Source organism: Argiope bruennichi, chromosome 8, assembly GCF_947563725.1.
Source record: "Argiope bruennichi chromosome 8, qqArgBrue1.1, whole genome shotgun sequence".
NCBI lineage: Eukaryota > Metazoa > Arthropoda > Arachnida > Araneae > Araneidae > Argiope > Argiope bruennichi.
In genome coordinates this window covers 52,833,556-52,853,349 of record NC_079158.1, presented here as the reverse complement: position 1 = coordinate 52,853,349, position 19,794 = coordinate 52,833,556, and the positions used below count along the sequence as shown (strand labels likewise).

General features: G+C 30.4%; 1 protein-coding gene across 4 annotated transcripts in view; it reads left to right on the top strand.

Moving 5' to 3' along the window:
• The window catches only part of LOC129981655 (uncharacterized), a 90,446-nt gene extending 72,084 nt beyond the window's left edge, over positions 1–18,362 (top strand). For all 4 annotated transcript variants that reach the window (XM_056092584.1, XM_056092585.1, XM_056092586.1 and 1 more), the window contains exons 2-4: positions 9,442–9,716; positions 15,150–15,595; positions 17,129–18,362. In XM_056092584.1, the coding sequence (XP_055948559.1) occupies positions 15,219–15,595; positions 17,129–17,882 (1,131 nt within the window). In that variant the 5' untranslated portion in view covers positions 9,442–9,716; positions 15,150–15,218 and the 3' untranslated portion in view covers positions 17,883–18,362. The remainder of the gene's footprint in view (positions 1–9,441; positions 9,717–15,149; positions 15,596–17,128) is intronic.
• The last annotated feature ends 1,432 nt before the right edge of the window (positions 18,363–19,794 follow it).

Here is a 19,794-nt window from a genome sequence, read left to right as displayed (position 1 = left end):
TCATTCTAATAAGAGTCAAATCCAATGACATCAAGAAGCTCGACAAAGATAATAATAATTGCGTGGTTCATTTAACTTCCTGGTGCTCTTATTCGTCTTGTAAATTGCACAGATATTAATCAGAATCCTGCTTTCTTTGCTTTCAACAACGGAAGAAAATCATACAATTAAATAAATATTTGACGAAACGATGAAGGCGACTTCAATTTCATTGCAACAATGTAATCTTTCGTTAAATATTTGATCTTTAAAGGATGGTACGATTTTTAGAAGCAACATATGTTTTCATTGGCTATAATTGGAGATCTATTACTTCAAATACTTTATATAGATATTGTGGGCATGCTTTTGTACACAGATTTCTGAGTAATAATTAAACTAAATTAATAAACTATATTTCTTAAAATTAATTAATTGAAAAAAATTCTAAAAATATATAAATACATTATACATATCCTAATTATTTAGTATGTACATACATTTTTTTGCTACAACGTTTCACTAATTGTTAATTAAAACGTTGAACAAAAGTATATTCTTTGAGAGTCAAACTTCAGGAAAAATTTGAACGACTATTAAATTGGGATCAATAAATATATAATTTTTTAAGTGGTATAAATATCATTTTTGTGCTATTATATCTTTGGAAGTTATCGCTGGAAAAACTTCAACATTTTTAAATTAATTAAAATTGCAAAAAAAAAAAAAAAAATCGTTCCCATTTGCACATTTCTCCCTTCCAAATATATCTTTCCAAATTTATTATTTCTAGTTTTAACAGTCTGCCCTATAAAGCGGCAACACACACATATAAACGCAGACACATTCTCATGATTACTTGTTGAGACAGAAATCATTAACATTTTACTTTTAATTAATTATTGGGGAGTAAAAAATATTTCTCTTTCAAAAGGGAGTCTCTAAGGGAATATTTTTTGTGAATATGTTTTATAAAACTACGGAATAAAGATATTCATGATCAGAGCAACCGACGAATAGATTTCTGATCTTAGCTTTTCTTCAGTTCAGAAGGCGAATAAAATGAAGGAATAACCTCTCATTCAAATTTGGTAATAAATTGTTCACTTTATCTTATTAACTTTGTCTCGGACGTATGCACTCGCTGACATCGCAGCTCATTAATTTAATATAATGCACGAGCAACGGCTTCTAAAAAATACCTAATTAGAATTCAAGTTTCGTTGCTTCACGTTGTGTCGGATTAGTTTCAAGTATCCGACGTTATCAAGAAAAACTGAATTTTATAAATGTGTGATTATGTTGTTATTGTGTTAAATGGAATTTTTATGTAGAGAAGAAGATGCTGGAAATAAATGAATCTAGAACATTAAAGGATTAATTTAGTGTCATTTAAATGCAATCGCCGGTTTTTTTGTTGTTGTTTTTTTTGTTTAATGAAAAGAGAAAAATTATACATTAGCGAAGAACCGGTGTCAGATTTGTGTTTTGTAGGAGATAATTTCTGTCGAATTGTAGCTGTTTAAATTCTTGGGTCTGTTAAAATAAGGAATGTTTGCTTATTTCTTTCATCTTGATATTTTTTTCCGACTTTGTTTTTAATTTATCTTTGGGTCGGAGAATACTGTAATTCAGAAAATACTAAAAATTTAATATTAAAAAAAAGATTGCGCTATTTATTTTTATTTATTTATTTTTTATTTTCTCGGTTACATAGTAAGTATAGTAATCGTCTAAAAATTCGAACTCGAAATTTTGACGAATCTCCTCGTGTTATACCTCTTCGAATATATAAATGTGTGATTCCGTTGTTATTGTGTTAAATGGAATTTTTATTTGGAAAAGAAGGTGCTGAAAATAAATAGATGACGCTAAACACACATTTTTGGAAAATGTCTGTCTGTGACAAAGTTAACTCAAAAACACTTTGAGCTACATACTCAAGATATATGTTCTTTGTAAAATTTACAGATTTCTATCAAATTTTGAGTAAAATCTGTTCAGAGGAAGTCCTCCTGTTCGACTATAAATTAACACGATAATTGCAAAACAAAGTGAGCTAGATGGATAAAATTCGGCACATAGATTTAACATCTATAATATAGACAACTCTAAAATTTTGAGCCAAGTCCAACTACTGGTTGACTGTATGTCAGTCTGTACTTTCAATAACATGTAAACGTGATAATTGAAAGTCGCAGTGATTTAAATATATAAAATTTGTCAAAGAATTTTTTTTTTAATTATAAGTGCAGTTTTGTATCAAATTATTGTTTCAGTCGATTGAGAAAAACGTATCTAAAGCACGAATTCGATTTCTGGATACTATTAAAGCATGCCAAGAATTAATCTCCAAATTACTCGCCAAGGATGGATTCAGTAAAAATGCTAAATTCACGACAAAAGTTAATATTTCGTGACTATCGTAAGCCAGTGCCCTTTATTGTATTTTCTAGTATGACAAGAATATTAGAAAGTATGCGCGAAAGTTTTGGGGAGACCAAAACTTTCCATTGTTCTGTTTTTCAAAGAAAATGTAACAGTTGGTGTTTAAATGTCTGCAAATTTCCACTTCATCAAATAAACAGTTACCGTGCAGAAAAACTTGAATCCATTTTCTCCTTTTGACATAATTTCTAAAAAAATAGAATAAAAAAAAAGGTTACGGCTGATAATCATAAGAAATCTGTTCTGTTGAACAGAAGTCTTTGCAAATGGATCGTTATATCGATTTGCGAATCTAGCCAATTGTGCCTTATTTTATTCATGTATTTCGCAATAAATAAATAAAATAAAGTAAAGATATATCAGGTAAATATATTTCCTCTTCCTATACAATTCTCTCTTATAGCAGAGCCAAAGCTTTTCAAGATGAGACAACAATTTCAGTTAGTAAATACGATGAAAGGAATGCATTCAAAGATATTTCATCGCCATCGACCGCCGTAAATCTACCTATATTGCAAAACATTGTCTGATTGTTCATCTATTTTAGTCAGTGATAAGACGGATATGTGTTACAAAACATGTCTACATTTTATTGAATGCAGAGGAAATTTAATTTTCTTCAAATCTGAGCCATACTTATTTTTCAAATAGATATTAAGTCTAGATTCAATACAAACAGAACATGACCTTGTACAAATTAAAATGTAAGACGTTTAACTTAATAATAATGTACGTCGGTTTACAAATTAGAGGAAACAGAGGGGGGAAGGGGAGAATCTTATCGTTTTAATAATTATTTATCTGTTCTGCTTCAAGGTTACTACAACAGTTTTAGTCTTCACAAATTAAAAAGAAATCCTCTTAAAAGATTCCATTTTGACGCAAGAATGTACATTTAAAGGTTTTCTTTTTCATTATGCTCAATTATAGATGTATATTTGCTTGGTAGTAGGATAATTAAGGTTTCCAAAAATAGAACATCTTTATTCTATTTTAATATTCGATACCTAAAATGGTGATGCAAACCAAGCTTTTTTATATTCTTTGATGTATCATTATTTATCATTATTTATTTTTCATTCCATTCCGCATGATTATTAAAACCAGTTTCAAAAGATCGGATGTTATTATGTCTTTGTGGTTCTTTCTTACTAGATTGCCGGCAATGGAATTCTCGCGGTAAAATTATAGTTAGATCACATGGTGCATTTTCTATTCCAGATCAAAGTTGTCAGTCACATGTTTGAGTCAGTTAAACTTGTCAGTCGCAGTCACATGTGTAATCGGGAAGAATTTGAATTTGCTTTTTTTTTTTTGTTTGCGCCGTAGAGGTTTATATATATATATATATATATATATATATATATATATATATATATATATATATATATATATATATATATATATATATATATATGATCTTTTAAGAGGGGATATCGTTGTTATTATTGTTAATCTACCAAGAAATAACAGGAAGAAAAAATATTAAATTTGTATGTGTGTTTTAATGCTAAAAAATGCATTTTATTTTCTTAAGAATTAAAGTACAAAACACTTTTGAGTCAATATATTATATATATAGAAAAAGTGACCATGATATAGCTAAGTCCATAATTTTTTCGTCTGCAAGAAAGAGTAAAAAAGAAATGTTTTATATAAAAGAAAATTATGTCAAATAATTTCATATTAACTGAGGTACACTTTTTTGTCTAAATTATTATTTTACTCTATATTTATAAATGGATTAGTATAAAAAATCGATATTGATTCGATTCCATTTGTCATCTTAACTGATTAAGATATAGAATTTAATTCTGATGAAGATTTTAAAAATAATTTAGCATATCAAATGAATGATAATAATTTATTATAAAATAAAAATCGGCTAGTGCTTTTAAAATAAAATAATGTATTTATTTTAAAATAAATTATGTAGCAAGTAATTAAGATTGTAATGGAGAAGAAATACGTGAGATTGCTATCTGATGTAAAAAGTTTATTCTATAAGACCCTTAAATTGTAACATTAAATGATTTCTGTTTGGTGTTATTATTTAATAATTTTAATATTGTGGCACGAATAACTCGTAGTCGATTTATGCTTCTGTAAGATCTATGTGCGTGAAAATGTATCAATATCCAGAATCAATTATTTTCAAATTTTTGAATTTGGATATAATCTAAAAACAATAATAGTTTTTCAAATTGTTGACATTTCAATATTAACAATATATTGTGCAAATGTTTGTTGCTTTTTTCTAATGTTAAATGATTAGATGCCGCATTTATTGTTTAGGTCTTTAGAAACTGTTCTTAGAGGAGTAATTTTAATATTTTTTAATGTTATGTTAAATAATTTAAGATGTCATGTAACATTTTCAAGAATTAAAAATAATATGACATTATAAAATAATAATAATACAGTATTATATATGAAAATATGGTTGGAAAAAAAAGGAATGGATTTTATAAGAGAAAAATAATATAACATTGCGTATTTTATACAAAATTAAATGTTTGAAAATATAACTTCGTATGGAGCTAGTGAAAATTGAGTTCTGACTGGTGTTAAAAACGCCTCATATGCTGTAATATTCTTTGCAATGCCGATGTTTTCTTTAAAAGTTTTTATAAGCCTTTAAAAGTTTTTCATTGGCATTGTGTAATTTTTTTCTTATGTAAACGACTTCAGAAAAAAAATTTTTTTTTTATTCAAATCTATTTAAAACATATCTTGTTCTTTAAATTTCTCAGATAACTGATCTCAGGTAATTTATCATCAGCCCAGTTTCGATATCATATGTTTTATTAAGAAATAGCAACATGTAGAGAAATACGAAATAAATTAGCTGCTTCGTTATGACTGAAAGAAAAGAAAAAAAATTTATTTTTTGTTCTCAGTAATGTAATGAAACAAAAAGTGACATTGCATCATTATCACAGGAACTATGGACCGCACTCTCATAACCAACCACATAACTCACCTTTTGTTTCGACACAACCTCTAACTATATATAGAAGATGCTGTTATGCACATCTAACTTTACTTGGAATAAACTGGTTCCGAGGTATAAGCTTTTTATTTAACCTTCAAGGTGATTCATTTGTGATGTGTGCGATGGCGAAACCGCGATGCAGTGTGTCAGTGGGTGGAAAAAAGGGACAGTGGTTGTTTACATGCATCCAACCTGTTTCCTGTACCGAACGAAAGAGGCTCGAATTTTTTCTTTCTTTCTTTTTTTCACCTATCATTGGCATGTTCTTTTTTAACACGTTCCGCTGTGTCGTCGCCTCGTGAACCGGATTCTGAGTAAGCAGGGGCATGTGTAGGAGGGAGAGAAGCGCGGGAAACTTTCGTTTGAAACTTTTTATTTTGTGCCTTCAGTCTACCAGTCAGTCAGAATGCTGGCTTGTTTTTCTTTCCCTCTGCTAACGGATGCTTATTTGATGAACAGGTCTCTCTAGAAGGTCGTTACTTCTTTCATGCTTGGGTTTATGTCCGCCAAATGAAGCCTTGGTGCCCGCTGCTGAAGGCAAAATATGGAAACATCCTGAATGATTGATGGAAATGGAATTGTTATGCGTCTCGCTCCATAATGGCTTTTGTAATAAAGGAATTGTATCGCATTATGCTCTAAATGACCTGCGTCAGTGTCTCTCAAACTTTTACGATTCGTAGCGACACTTTTGTTGAATGCAGATTTTCCTACATCGCCCTATATAAAATTCAAACTAGAATGTTTTGAACAATAATCGATAATTTTTGTATAGGTTATATAAAATTAATGGAAATTGCAATAACTTTTATAATAAATATCATTTATAACATAGTAGCATACTATTCTTTATTACAAAGTTCGTTAATAGCTTTTGTAATAAAAGTCATTTACAGCATAATAGCATACTATTCCTTTACTACAAAGTTCCTTAATATTTTTTGTAATAAAAGTCATTTACAACATAGTAGCATACTATTTCTTTATTACAAAAGTTCCTTAATAGCTTTTGTAATAAAGGAATAATTTTAAACTCTATTATAAATGATTTGCTCTAGAGAATCTCAAACTTTACCGATTCACAATGTCGCCTTTTCTGAATCCAGATTTTTCGACTTCGCCCTATGTAAAATTATAAAATGTAAAATGCACCTATGTAAATTAATAAAGGTCATTTACAACATATTATAACATGCTATTCCTTTATTACAAAATTCCTTAATAACTTTTGTATTAAAGGAATAACTTTATTTTTTTAAATGACTTATAACAGAGATTATCAAACTTTAATGATTCGCCCTTTTTCTGAATTCAGATCTTTCAGCTGCGTGCTATGTAAAATTCCAGCTAGAATTTTTTGAAAAATAGTCTACATTTGTATAGGATAGATAAAAGTAATGAAACACATTTCAGATCGCTTGAGAATTTATTAAACTTATGTTAATAAATATAATAATAATTGCGATGGATAAACAGTTTTTCTAATTTGTGGAATCAATACTCGCATTTCCTTCATCATATTTATTTTTGTGTAATTTGATTTTATGAAACATCTGCCGGAATCTACAAACAAGTAAGACGTAATAAATGGATTAAAAATCTCCCCACTATAGCTTTTTGTTTAGTGTCTTGCAACGCTCCTATGAGAGGAAGTTACTTTGTAGAATGCTGCGGCGCACACTTAGGTAACCTTTGCATTGTACTCGTAAATGAGACTCCATTTAATCTCAATACATGCGGTGAATTAAAAGAAATCGAAGAAAGAAATTAATAAACCAAAATAAGATAGGGTTTTTTTTTGATACAGTAAATAAATAAAATGTCATTTTTAAAAGTAAGTAGATATATATAAGTAGCACAAAAAATATTTTGATATGTTTTATTTAAATCTCCAAAATCCATCAGAAAAAGTTCGAAAAAAACCAATTTGTGTTCAGATTTAATTTTAGGATCTATTGCACATCTTATTTAAGAAAAGGATGTGACGTCACAGGACAACATCAGATAATATAGTATGAAATGTCAGATGACACATATAGTGGCATTTACAAAATAATCTGATATGGCGTAAAAAACATTGGCATCTATAGTGAGTGACATTTATATCGTAATATGACATCACGTGATTGGCCCCATTTAACAAAAGTTGTTAAAAACTTGTGTGAGAGAGAAAATGAAAGGTTGGATTCCTTATACGAAAAGGAATATCCTATAACATTCATTCATTTGACCATTCAGCTTGAAAAACGTTTATAAATTCAATTTGCTCTCCCCGAAACTTGTCGATACCTTTGATAATGTTTGAAACCATTTTATAACTAATGTATGTCTTCATCTAAGTGTCCTTACTGTCCTTTTTACGTAGTCTGATTCAAGTAGAGTAAATTAGACATTTTCTAGTACTTGAGACAGAATGGATAAAAAAACTATTTAATTTCAGAAAGCAATTTAGCACAATATAAATGTCATATCATTATCATCAAAGCGTATCGAGTGGAAGCGGGTGAAGGGTATATGTAGATGTTTCGGGAGCCAATCGGGTAATATCTTGCATTTTTTTAAAAATAGAAATTTATGATTGAGACGGATATTATATGGCCCAGACAACATTTGTCTTCGATATGTTACTACGAATTATTTTAGAATTTTGAAAAAGTTTTATTTTTCTTTAAAAACATTTTTTTAAAAAAATTAAAGATGCAAAAGGCAATGCATACCAGGTGCTTTTTTAATATATAACGTTCTATATTCATCATTCATTTTCTATATAATGTAACAATTTTTTAATTCACCAAATTATTTCTATAAATTTTGTATTTTTACAAAATATTTCTCTTTATTTAAATTCCAATTCCTTATATTAATTGAGTTAGTATTTTTAGTCTTCAGTAAAATCAGTCATTATATCAAGTATAGAAAATGGCAACTCCAGTTAGCTATATCAAGAAACATATTTGATGCATCTATTTATTAGTCAATTTGGTACTTTGCGGTCCTAAGCACTGTACATTATGAAGCTTCTCTTTCAATAAGATAATTAATTTAGTTTTTTATGTCAGCACATTTTTAACATCTTAATGATTTATTTTATGTTAATTTTTTTTTATTTTATTAACTTTGTGAAAATGCATTTTTTTTTTCCATCTATTATGACTCCAGACTGATCAGCATCCACGTTTATACATAATATTTTTGAAGTAGACGTTCATTTTTTAAAAATATTTTTATAACTAAACGCACTTTAATGAAGCATATAAGAACCTAATATGTATCGAATTATAGTATCGAATTTTATCAATCAAGCTCTCTTTATTTTGTAGTTTTCGTGTTAAATTATATTCGAACAGGTGGACAAACAGACTTTTTCTGAACAGATTTTGCTGAAAATCTAATCTACAAATTTGGTGTAAAGACCATATACGAAATTTCATCCGTTTAGATCAAAGTGTTTTTGAGTTATCTCACAAAGAGTTTTGAGTTAGTCACATACAGGCAGACTGACGGACATTTTCCAAAAACCTGTTTTCCGAACTCAGGGAGGTCTAGAACATCGCGATTTGACAAAATTACGAGTTCGAATTTTTTGACGATTACTATACTTTACTACGTATACGAGAGAGTAAAAAACTATAATTAATCGAGAATAGGAAAAATAATAATCTGTTTATAAATACTTGAATTCCGCTTGAAAATGATAATGTATTTTACATTAATAATCCTTTACCAGAAACATCAAATCGTCTTTATTAATTCCACGCGTGGCTTAGGTGTTACGTCCGGATCGATATTTTCGCAAAACAGCGGAGGTTGCGCAACATCTAATTCTCAGAATTACGTTCTAGAAACGTTTCACACTCCACATAACACTGAATACCAACTCTTCGTTTGAAAATCGACAATAACAGCAGTGGTCTCTTAAGGTTTAAGATGTAATCGGGTGTTATTGTAATGACGAAGAAGAAGCATTGCACGTGTCTGTGTCATAATCTTATGTCTTTTTTCTTTCTTTTTTATTACAGGTAAACCACCTGTCGTTGGTCGAGCCATAAACTAGCAAAGCGGCGTCGACCGAACACTAGCGGCAACAGGGAAAGTGCTTGTGAACGAAGAACAGCCTCCCACCCAGTTTCCGTTTCATTCAAGTGCCTTAAGTCACAAAAAACTCTGGGTTATTAATTTTGTGGAAGAAGAATGTCGAGAGTGTGAACGGAATAAAAGCGAAAACAAAGAAAGAAAGAAAAAAAAATCCGTCCCTACTTAGAACATTGCATTTTCTAAACGTTATTGACAACAGGTATGTTAAAAAATTTTTTAACTTTATGTCGTTTCATTCAGTCATTATTATTTTCATATATCGTTTCCTTTTTTCTTCTTCGTGTTTTGCAAATCAGCGGAACTGAGTGGATGTTTTTCTGAAATATCGTAATTAAAAATTTTCAAAAACTGCAAAATGTTTTAATTTAAATGTGTTATTTTTAATTTATATTAAGTTCTTTTTTATTTTATTTCGGATTCACTGATTCACCCGGAATACTGATTGTATTTAATTCCATCTAAATCTCTTATGCATAATTTGATGTTCATACAAAATATTTTTAAGCGTCTGATTTTCACAGAGATTAAAGCCATGCTATTTTAATAATTTTATGTCTGTTCAGTTGATTGTATGCATGAGTCTTTCTAATGGCATTATGTCCCATAATATCATAATGCCATTAAAAGTTTGTCTGCTAATCTAGTTCAAATTGCAAGTTGTCTTCTGCGGCAATGTAACTTCACTTGATTCCTCATATAAAATGCTCAGATAATTAGCATAGTCGTTCTTCCTTAGCTTTAAACATTGGCAGAAAATCATGCGATTAAATATGTGATGAAACAATTAAAACGGATTGAATTTCGATATAATAATACAATCAATTGTCGTAAATTAAGTCATTTTTTTAAAAATAATTGTCTAAATTCATTAAAAAAAACTGTATGGAATCTAAATTGATATCTACTAAAAGCTAATTTTTTTAAATTTTAAGATGATGTACAACTAATTTTTATTATGTAACATTTATGATAATAAAAGAATTCGTTTAAATTTTAATTATTTTTTTTTTCAAAAATCGTACTGAGGTACACTTTCCCATCCTCTAAAGTATATCTATGTTAACTTTAGATATACTTTAGTTATCTAAAGTATATCTAAAGTAGTATACAATTAGTAGCTTTAGGTAAAATGGCCTGTCCACTAAAGTGCCAACGCACACTCACATTTTTCTTTTTTATTAGTAGAGCTTCTTTTAATATGGGTATTTATTTTAAGATTTAGTAAAATTATCTTTTCCTTACATTTGTAGACAATAAACAAAAAATATAAAAGTTCTTTTATGTACAAACTTTGAGACATATTTTCCATTATGCATAATTCTTCATAATCATTTCCCGCGTTTCAAAGAATTAATCAGACTGTCTCAATCGCGAAAGCTAATTGCAATTGAATTCTGATTCAAGGGAAGGTTGATAAAAGATGTCATCATAATTCCATGATTAATTACACTGTATTAAATAACAAGATTTCATTGCTGAATGCTTTGGCTAGCGAAATAAATATATTTCTGTGGTTACCAAGATCTCTGAGTGACATATTCATCTGATATTTCGTCTATTGAACTTAAAATTTTTCTCTTTCTTTTGGTTTAGAAATAGAATCGAAATTCCTTTGGAATTTATTTGGAGTAGAAATTACTTTTGTTTAGTAAAAGAAATTTATTTTCGAAAAAATGTTGAGGGTATTACTGTTTAATTGAATTACTTCCTCTGTTTCAATGAAGATTTGTCTGAATTTATATTGATGACTTTAACTATTTTTTTATCTTTGAATTTTGATACATTTTTTCTATTTATCAAATATTACAAAACATATTGATTATAAAATATTTGTCCAGCATTGTTTAGCAGCCCAAAATCCGACTCTTCTCTTCTCATTTGAAATTTTGGATTTCATTCGCATATTCATTTGGATTTCATCAAGAAAAATTATTTAAAAAGTTAGTGAATTTAATATTGAAATGTGGAGTGATTGAAATATTTTGTTTCATTTATTGATATCAACATAAAAATTCAATTACAATTCAAAAAATCTTAACTATAAAAACGAATATTTTTGAAACTATGAATTTTATTCATCTTCATTTCCTATTGTTTTTCAAAGCAGCCGTTAATGAGAGAGAAAACCTTGAACTTGAAAGTTGTTCTTGTGGGAAAAAGCAACATGAACCACCATCTCTTATTAGGCGATTTCGGGGAAAAAAAAAAAAAAAAAAAAAAAAAAAAAAACAGTATGGGTTACAGTTAAATTTGAAAATAATAAGGATTGAAATATAAATGGAGTATAATCCTCTTTTCAAATATGTGTTTATTTACAAATCTTGGTAGGAAACTGAAAATTATATTGCATTGTTTTTGAGTGAAGGATTAATTATGTGATTATGTGAAAAGGGGAAACACTGGGCTGAATCAACTCTGTGTGATGGAAAAAAAAAATCGCGTTTTCACCTGGAACATTTCGTGCCCACCTGCTCTTGTACACTCATGCTGTATATCATTGTAGTAAAGGCATAGTTTCTTTTGAGTGTAGCAGGTGATGAAGTTTATTTCCTTAGTTCAAGGCCTTTTGAGGAGTGATAGATAGTTAAGGATTAATTATCTCGAAGCGGATTGTGAAAATAAAAACTAAAATTATGGGAAAAGCTATTGTTCTAAGTAAATTCTCCGTCATTGTGTTCCAAACTGTCTGAAGCAACAATTCATTTTATATAGTGCGCATATTTTTATCCGGATGTGAAATGCCACAAAGATTTGGAAAAAAGATCCCATTAAATAAAAAAAAGAAGCACCACAGGAATAAAGTGTTTCCAGAACAAATAAATTTTACCTGGTAATAGAAAAAAACATTTTGATAATTATTTGAAATTTCAAAATTCATGGACGAATGCTATAAAACTGATAAGGAAGACGAGACAAAGAGTATTGAATGAATATAGTGCAATCTAAGACAATTTTAAGCTTGCAGTACTGACTTGTATTTGAAAGTGTAATGAAATTATGGCGAATTAAGTGTAAGTTTTTATAAATTTAATTTATTTCATACACTTTTTTATTTATAAAAATTAAAATACGAACCTCAATTATATACGCTTGCATATTTCTACGTATTCTTTTTTTTTTAAATCGGTTTCCCTATAATTGATTTTCTTTTCATTTCTCTTATTATAAACATACCTATTTCGATAGAACCTGTATTTGGAATGTTTGTGGCCTTCAATAATGAAAACATTTTGCAATTATCCTTGATATGTTTCTCTAAATTTACTTAGTATTATTTGCGTTTACTAAACCTTTGATAAAAAAAGAAAATTGCAAATCAACGGCTGTATTTCTAAGTATAATTACCTCGCTCGAAATTAAATAATTCAATTCTCGTTTCTAAAGAATATAAAGATGACGTAAAATTAAAAAAAAAGTAACGAGTTTCGGTCAATTTCATGTCATAAACATGTGATGAATGTATCTACTCATATCATCTAGCTTCGCATTGTCTGTTCACGTTATTCCTTTTGTTTCGGCAAGATGCGCATTAAATTCCAAAAATGCAATAACACGGATCATTTGATACATATGACGTTGGTCTGAATTATTGTAATTTCTCAGTAATCCAGTATATATCAGATAAGAGGATTGCCGGATTAGTAGAAGTTCGTTAAAATAGTTTTAATTAAAAATCTATGTTTATTGCATAGAATATTCGAAGTTATACAGAATTTAATAATATTTATCATAAATATTGCACAATATAATACAAATTAGAAGCACAAATTTATCGCTTACATCCCTCCAAGGTCGCTGACATCGGCTTGCAATAACTTGTTTGCTCTTTAATTGGCTTTGTTTTTCCCATTCGTTTCTTAAAAACCCGGCTTATTGAAGCAGTGGCGTAGTTACAGAAAGGTAAAGGGAGGCGAGTATAGAATCTCGTTACCAGTTTTAGAGCGTGTCATATTTGCAAATATTAATGCGTTTGTTTCAATTTTTAAAAGCAGAACTTGAGAATAGTGCTATAAAATAACATGCTTTGGGCGCTATTTATTCATAATAAGCAACAGATGGTGACTGGGTGCGAAATAAATTGTTAAAATATGCTTGGGGTATCACTGTCCCTGAGGGGCTGTACTAGCAAAATAATGGACCTTTGTATGGTTGCTGGTTGCTGTATTATGCCAGTCTGGTATTTCACTTCCTTCCTAGTTTTCGTTTTGTCATGAATTAAAAGTTTTACGGATATACAAAAGCAATGCACTGCAAAACCTTTTAGTATTCACGGTGTATAACGTTTTTTTTTTCTCGTACATAATTCGTGAGTTAAGTCGTTGCATAACAATTACCCTGCCAGAGTTACAGTTTTCTCTTGTACGCATTGCTGCTTTGATTAATTCTTGATAATGTGCCGAAATGAAGAATGATTTATATTTCCATCATTTTTCATTTTAACTCTATTGCCAATGGATAAGATACGAGTTTACTTATGTTGTGGTATATTGCATTAGTATTGTATGAAATTATTACACTGTATACACTCATGTGGAATTAAGCATAAAGTTTTATAATAATCATTTTTTATTCTTAAACTATTTTCCCACAAAAAGTAATGTCTTAATGCTGACTGATATCTTGAAGAACAGGAAAAACATGTTTCAAATTCAGAGTTCTGGGGAAAAAAAAAAAAAAAAAAAGATTCTTGTTTTTTTTTAGTTTATTGACAAGGATTTTTATAAGGGAAATAATCTTCAGATAAGAAAAAACATTAATCTTCGATCTAGTGTATGGTTTAAACTCAAGTTCTAAACTTGTAGTCTGAGATATCGTAGCATAATATTGCTTTAAATTTGATCCTATGATCATGCCTTCATCAACAATGACAAATGCATCGCGTAACGATTTTTGTATTATGCAGGTTACTATTAATATGCAGTTTTAAAGAATTACTGTGTTGAAAAATAAAATGTAGAATTAAATTATATCTGCAAACTTTATAGGATTCAGATCTGTTGGCGTAACCTTTTAAGATGATCGCGCTCGAACATATATGTATATACAGCGTATGTATAAAATGCATTAAAATTTGGAATGGTACGTTTTGATTGATCACTATTGTGACGGTTACCTTTGCACTTATTTTGTTTTTATAAACCATAAAGTGTCTGTTACTGTCATTATTTTTAAGTAAGATTTTGCTTAAAAAAACATTTTTTTTTACTATTCAATCTCTCCTGCTAGGGGGCATCACAGATATGAGGATGAGAAGGTGGTATGGTGGTTGGTTCTCGCCACCTGGGTGGGTACAGAAAAAACGGCGGTCGGCAACCTCCTGCAGATGGCAGGACATGCTTCCCATGAGAAGGGTTTTACCCTGGCCGGTGATGGTCTTTAAGACTCAACCTTAGTTCCCGCCAGTGTTGCTGTCGCGGCGGTCCTATCTATCAGAAAAATCCTTGTGCCTTAGGGCGGGTTGGAGTGGCTGATTATGGTTGCTATTCAGTCTACTAGCCATCAGTTTTATCTTTTACTCAAAATGTTTTTGTAATAATTTATTATTCATCTAAGCACATATCAATTTATTCACCAGATTCCATAGCCTTTTTTAAAGTACGCATTAAGCATATTTTCTTTTTTTATTTTCCAGACCATTTCATCGTTTCGGGAGGTGGTGGAGTGTTCGAAGCCTTTTTCAAACAGTGGATGACACCTTGCAATGTGGGCTTCCCGCCCTTCCTGTTATGACAATGACATGCCCATTGACTTGCGAAAGAAAGTGGTGCTACAGAGAGAGCAGGAAGAATCTCGAAAGAAGGAATCTGTCTTCACCCCCAAAGAGAACATTTTGAACCACAACCACCAGTCTGCCGAAAGATGGAACCCACTGGCGACGGCCCTGCCGGTGAGCGGCCTCTATCCTTTCATGTCCGAAAGGTACGGTGTGAGGTGTTCCGTTGTCACCAGCCAGGATGAGAACAGGAGCTATGATGCCAAATATGGAAGCAGAGGATCCCTTGAAACTGCCATCCGGAAATTGCATCATAACAGGCAGCTGAAAAAATCACCTGAGCCACCAAGAGAAGAGAGATGCCGGTGAGTATGTTACTAGTTACCCACAAGGTGTTTTTTAGGGTAGTTGTTACAAAAGGAAGGGATAATAAATAATCTGGCTTAAATACAATTGCAAAGGAAAAATATTTTTGTAATGTGAAAGCGTAATGTAATTAGTGAGCATATTCAATGCTGCAGTTAAATAAAGTAATGCCCAGATATTCTGGCCAAGTTAGTATTGTTGGCGCGGAAGGAGACAATTGTTAATGACAGAAAACAAATTTGTTTATACTGGAATCTTTAAGAAAAATGCATTACCCTATGAATGATGTGGTCGTAAATTAAGCTGCACTTGGTGTAGTCGCTTTATGCTATGTCCTGCATGATGCTGTTGAGAACGGTATTTCTATTTCGTTGTATATATTGCCGACACGAGCTATTTATTGCTGTAAAATAGTGCTAATTATGCATTGTTTCTTTTTATTACAATGCTTATAACAATCTCTAGTATGCACAAAGTAGTTTTTAACTATTTTAACTGTTCAGTTTTACTTACTGAACAAATGAGACTTTCTTTGTGAAATTATTGTCATTTTGATTAAACTTATGTATGTTGACTGCACATTGTTATTATACCAAGTTATGCCCTCTTCGGATTTCATTTCAGTTTATAAGTGATTAGTTGATGTACGTACAGGTCAGAGATTATACCCATTATTTATTATTTAGCTTTCATCTTCCGCATATCATAGTTTGGGTTTTCGTCTAAAGATTATTTATTTTTTAAATTATTTTTCTGGATTTTCAATATGATCTATTCCACTGAATTATTACTTTCAAATTAATATATTTCACCTGTTTATTAACATCTTTAATTTCACACACACAACTTACTTTTTTATACTCTATACACACTTTATTCCTATTATCATCTTCAGAATTTCAAAATATTGGAATGACTGCAATTTCATCATACACCAATTAGAATCTGCTGGAATTAGTCCTTGAATGCGATTATTCACATTACATTCAACGCCTTGATAGTCAAGTGCAATTTCTTAATGCAGCAATTTAGTTGACAGTTCAAATGCAACAATCTAATTCTTTTCTTGGTAAATATGGTTAATCATTTTTAAAAGCAATCAATGATTTTTCATCTGAAACTTTATAATAATCAGCATAAATCGAAGTTGCTTCCCACTGAACAGAATCCCTTGTTATAATTGTTTTGTTTTTATTTACTCAAAATTGAATATTAGTTTCAAAATTCAATACTTTTTCGAAATTATACAGTTGTGACTCAACTTTGAAATATAGTCGCCTTTGACGAACAATGGGCAAGGTGTGTGGGGGGAATCTAACATTGCGTTTCCCCCCCCCCCAAAAAAATAAGTAGTGCATCTTAAGTAATCTTTTGTACAATAAACAAGAGTTGATTCAGACAAATATACACATTAAGGTACAATTTACAATAATGAAATCCATAAACTAGCAATATATCTGCAATTTCATAAATATTTCCAATAAAGGCAGATTAAAAAAAATTTCTCAACCCATGCAACATTTATTTTTCAGGTCCACTGACATACTGGAAAAGAGAGAGAAAGATGGATCGCTCGAAAGTAAACGTTCGAACAGTTGCCCAAATCTCACCACCGTCATCAAGCCTAAGCCATCACCTCTCAAACCTAAATCATCTTTCATCCTCCGCTCATCAGAGTACCTCGCCAAGAGTGAATCGAATACTAACTCGTTTTCTGGATCATATCATTCCGAATCTGACGACCACTCAAATCATATGATTGGTGGAGCTCGAAAGCGAAAATCATTCATCCCAGTCTACGGTGACCGTGCTCCTTCCCCTAAAAGGAAGCCCATCTCGCCAACCGAACATTCGCCTTACGAAGAGTATTTTCCACACCCAGAAATCCTACTAAGAAGACAGCTACAACAACATGGCCCAGCACCATATGTTCTGCAAGTCTACGACTACTACCAGCAACTAGTACAAAGATTGCGCGATCACTCATCACCAGGGGTGGTGCATTTGCCCCCACCTGCATCTCCGAATTCGATTGATGAAGAAATGCCGTCGGATCCACAGAGGCGAAGGCCTTGCAGAGCCTTAACGGGAAAGCATGTGAGACAGGGTACAGGAGCTAGTCTGTCCACCCTTCTGACGTTGAGACAAAAGATCGAGGAAAGACAACGGGCTAAGGAGCACCACCCTCTCAATGTAATAAATGGCAGCTGTAAAAGCATGAGTCCTAAAAAGATGAAGGTTCAAAAATCGAAACCATCTCCTAAAAATTTGCTAAACAAAATTTAAAAACTTCAACTGTGATTGAAGAAATTTAAAAACAATACAATGCAAATAAATACCTATTTATGGAGAAAGAAAGATTTTCATATAAGACATGCTGGTATATTACAAGTTTTTAAATATCCTCAGCAATAATGGAGCCGACTTTGTGCCAAACAAAATAAATTATCACACCACCGGAATTATTTATTTGATCTGAGAACTATTGAATCATCGCTGGATTTGTTTGGCATTAAAAAGACTTGAATTTTTCATTTTTCCCCCAACATTGCTGAAAGAAATTCTAAAATGCATGAAAAATTTTAATATTCATGTTTCACTCCAAAGGAACTTCTCTATTCCTTGATTAATTTCAAAATAAAAACAACATAGCAACACTGGGACCACTATTTAAGACAATTTTCAGTATTTTTCTTCTTATTGCTTGTAATAGAAATTCTTTTGTATATACAATTTCTTTTATTTATTTTTTCATTTCAACATAATCTTAAAAAAAGTTTTTTTTTTTTTTTTTTTTTTTTTTTTTTTGTATATGTTCACTTTTGAATTTCTTTTGTATAAAAAAGTTAATGGTACTTAACCAATCAAAGCATATTATTATGTTTTAGTTTGGCAGGAAAGTCAGTTATGATGCCAACTGCTATAATCTTGTTAAAAAGAAATTTAAATTATGCATCATCACTTATGTTTTTCCTGAATTGTGCCTTTAGATAAATTTTTTAGAGATTTGCATTGGTTTAATTTTTGGAACTTAACCTGATTTCAGTCCAATATATTTTCGAAGTTATAAAAGTCTAAATATGGCCAATTTTATTTGCAAATTGTCTCATGTAAAAATAATGATTTGAATTTTGAGTAGCAAAATTATTAAAGCTACTTATTAAAATTGCTTTAACCCTGAAATAAAAGCATGCGAGTTTGATATTTCTACAGGATTAATTGAATGTGGTGATGTATTTTATTAGAATGACCTTCTATGTTTTTACAAAGATATTTTTTATAAATTATTTTTGGAACAAGATTTTGTTTGATTTATTACATTTATTGCATATAGCTTTATATCAAAACAAGAATATCTCATTTGGTTTTTGAACCTTCTGATGAACATAGACACTGAAAAGAAAGATGATTAGAAGATATCTTTCTTACAGAAGCACATAAGACACAAGTGTTTTTATCAGTTTAGTATATTTTTAGATATAAATCAATCTGATTTACTTGCAAATGAAGATTTCTTCATTAGTATGAGGTTTAAATAATTTTCTTTTATGGTCAGGATTTTACCAAACTTTCTCTATGTGCTTGAGTCTGATTTAATATGTCATTGTGTGGGAAATGTTTTCCAGTTAATGAGGTTTTAAAAGTTTGGGATCCTGAATAAAAGTTCTTGACCTTGTCATGTGATCTCCAATTCAAAATTTTAAGGTCTGTTCCAAATTACCCTATGCATTGCTTTAAAATGGGAAATTAAACTTATTAGTGAAGAGAAAAATTCAAATTCTGCATACACTAGGTGGAAAGGGTTTTCTCACCCAGCAGTGGCAAGCTTTTAGTAGGAGAGAGGGGTTGAGTTTCATCTTCAGGTTAAAAATTTTATAGCTTTTATTTGAAAAATAAATTAAGCAGTTGATTCCCCAATTTACAAAATTCAAATTACCTGACTGGTGCATCAGGTAACAAAGATGTAGGCCTATGCAACTCTCTGAACTTTTATATCGAATGCTTTTCATGGTGCAGGATTTTTGTGTATTCACTTTCATTTACTCTGCAAGTTTTCTGTAGGTAAAAACTGTCTTCCTATTATATGTCTTTTATATAAATTGTGGAACATTTCAAATGTAATATTTATTTTTTTACAATGAACAAATATTTTCATAACTATTTATTGATCATACGGTGTACAGTGGCTGCTAGTTTT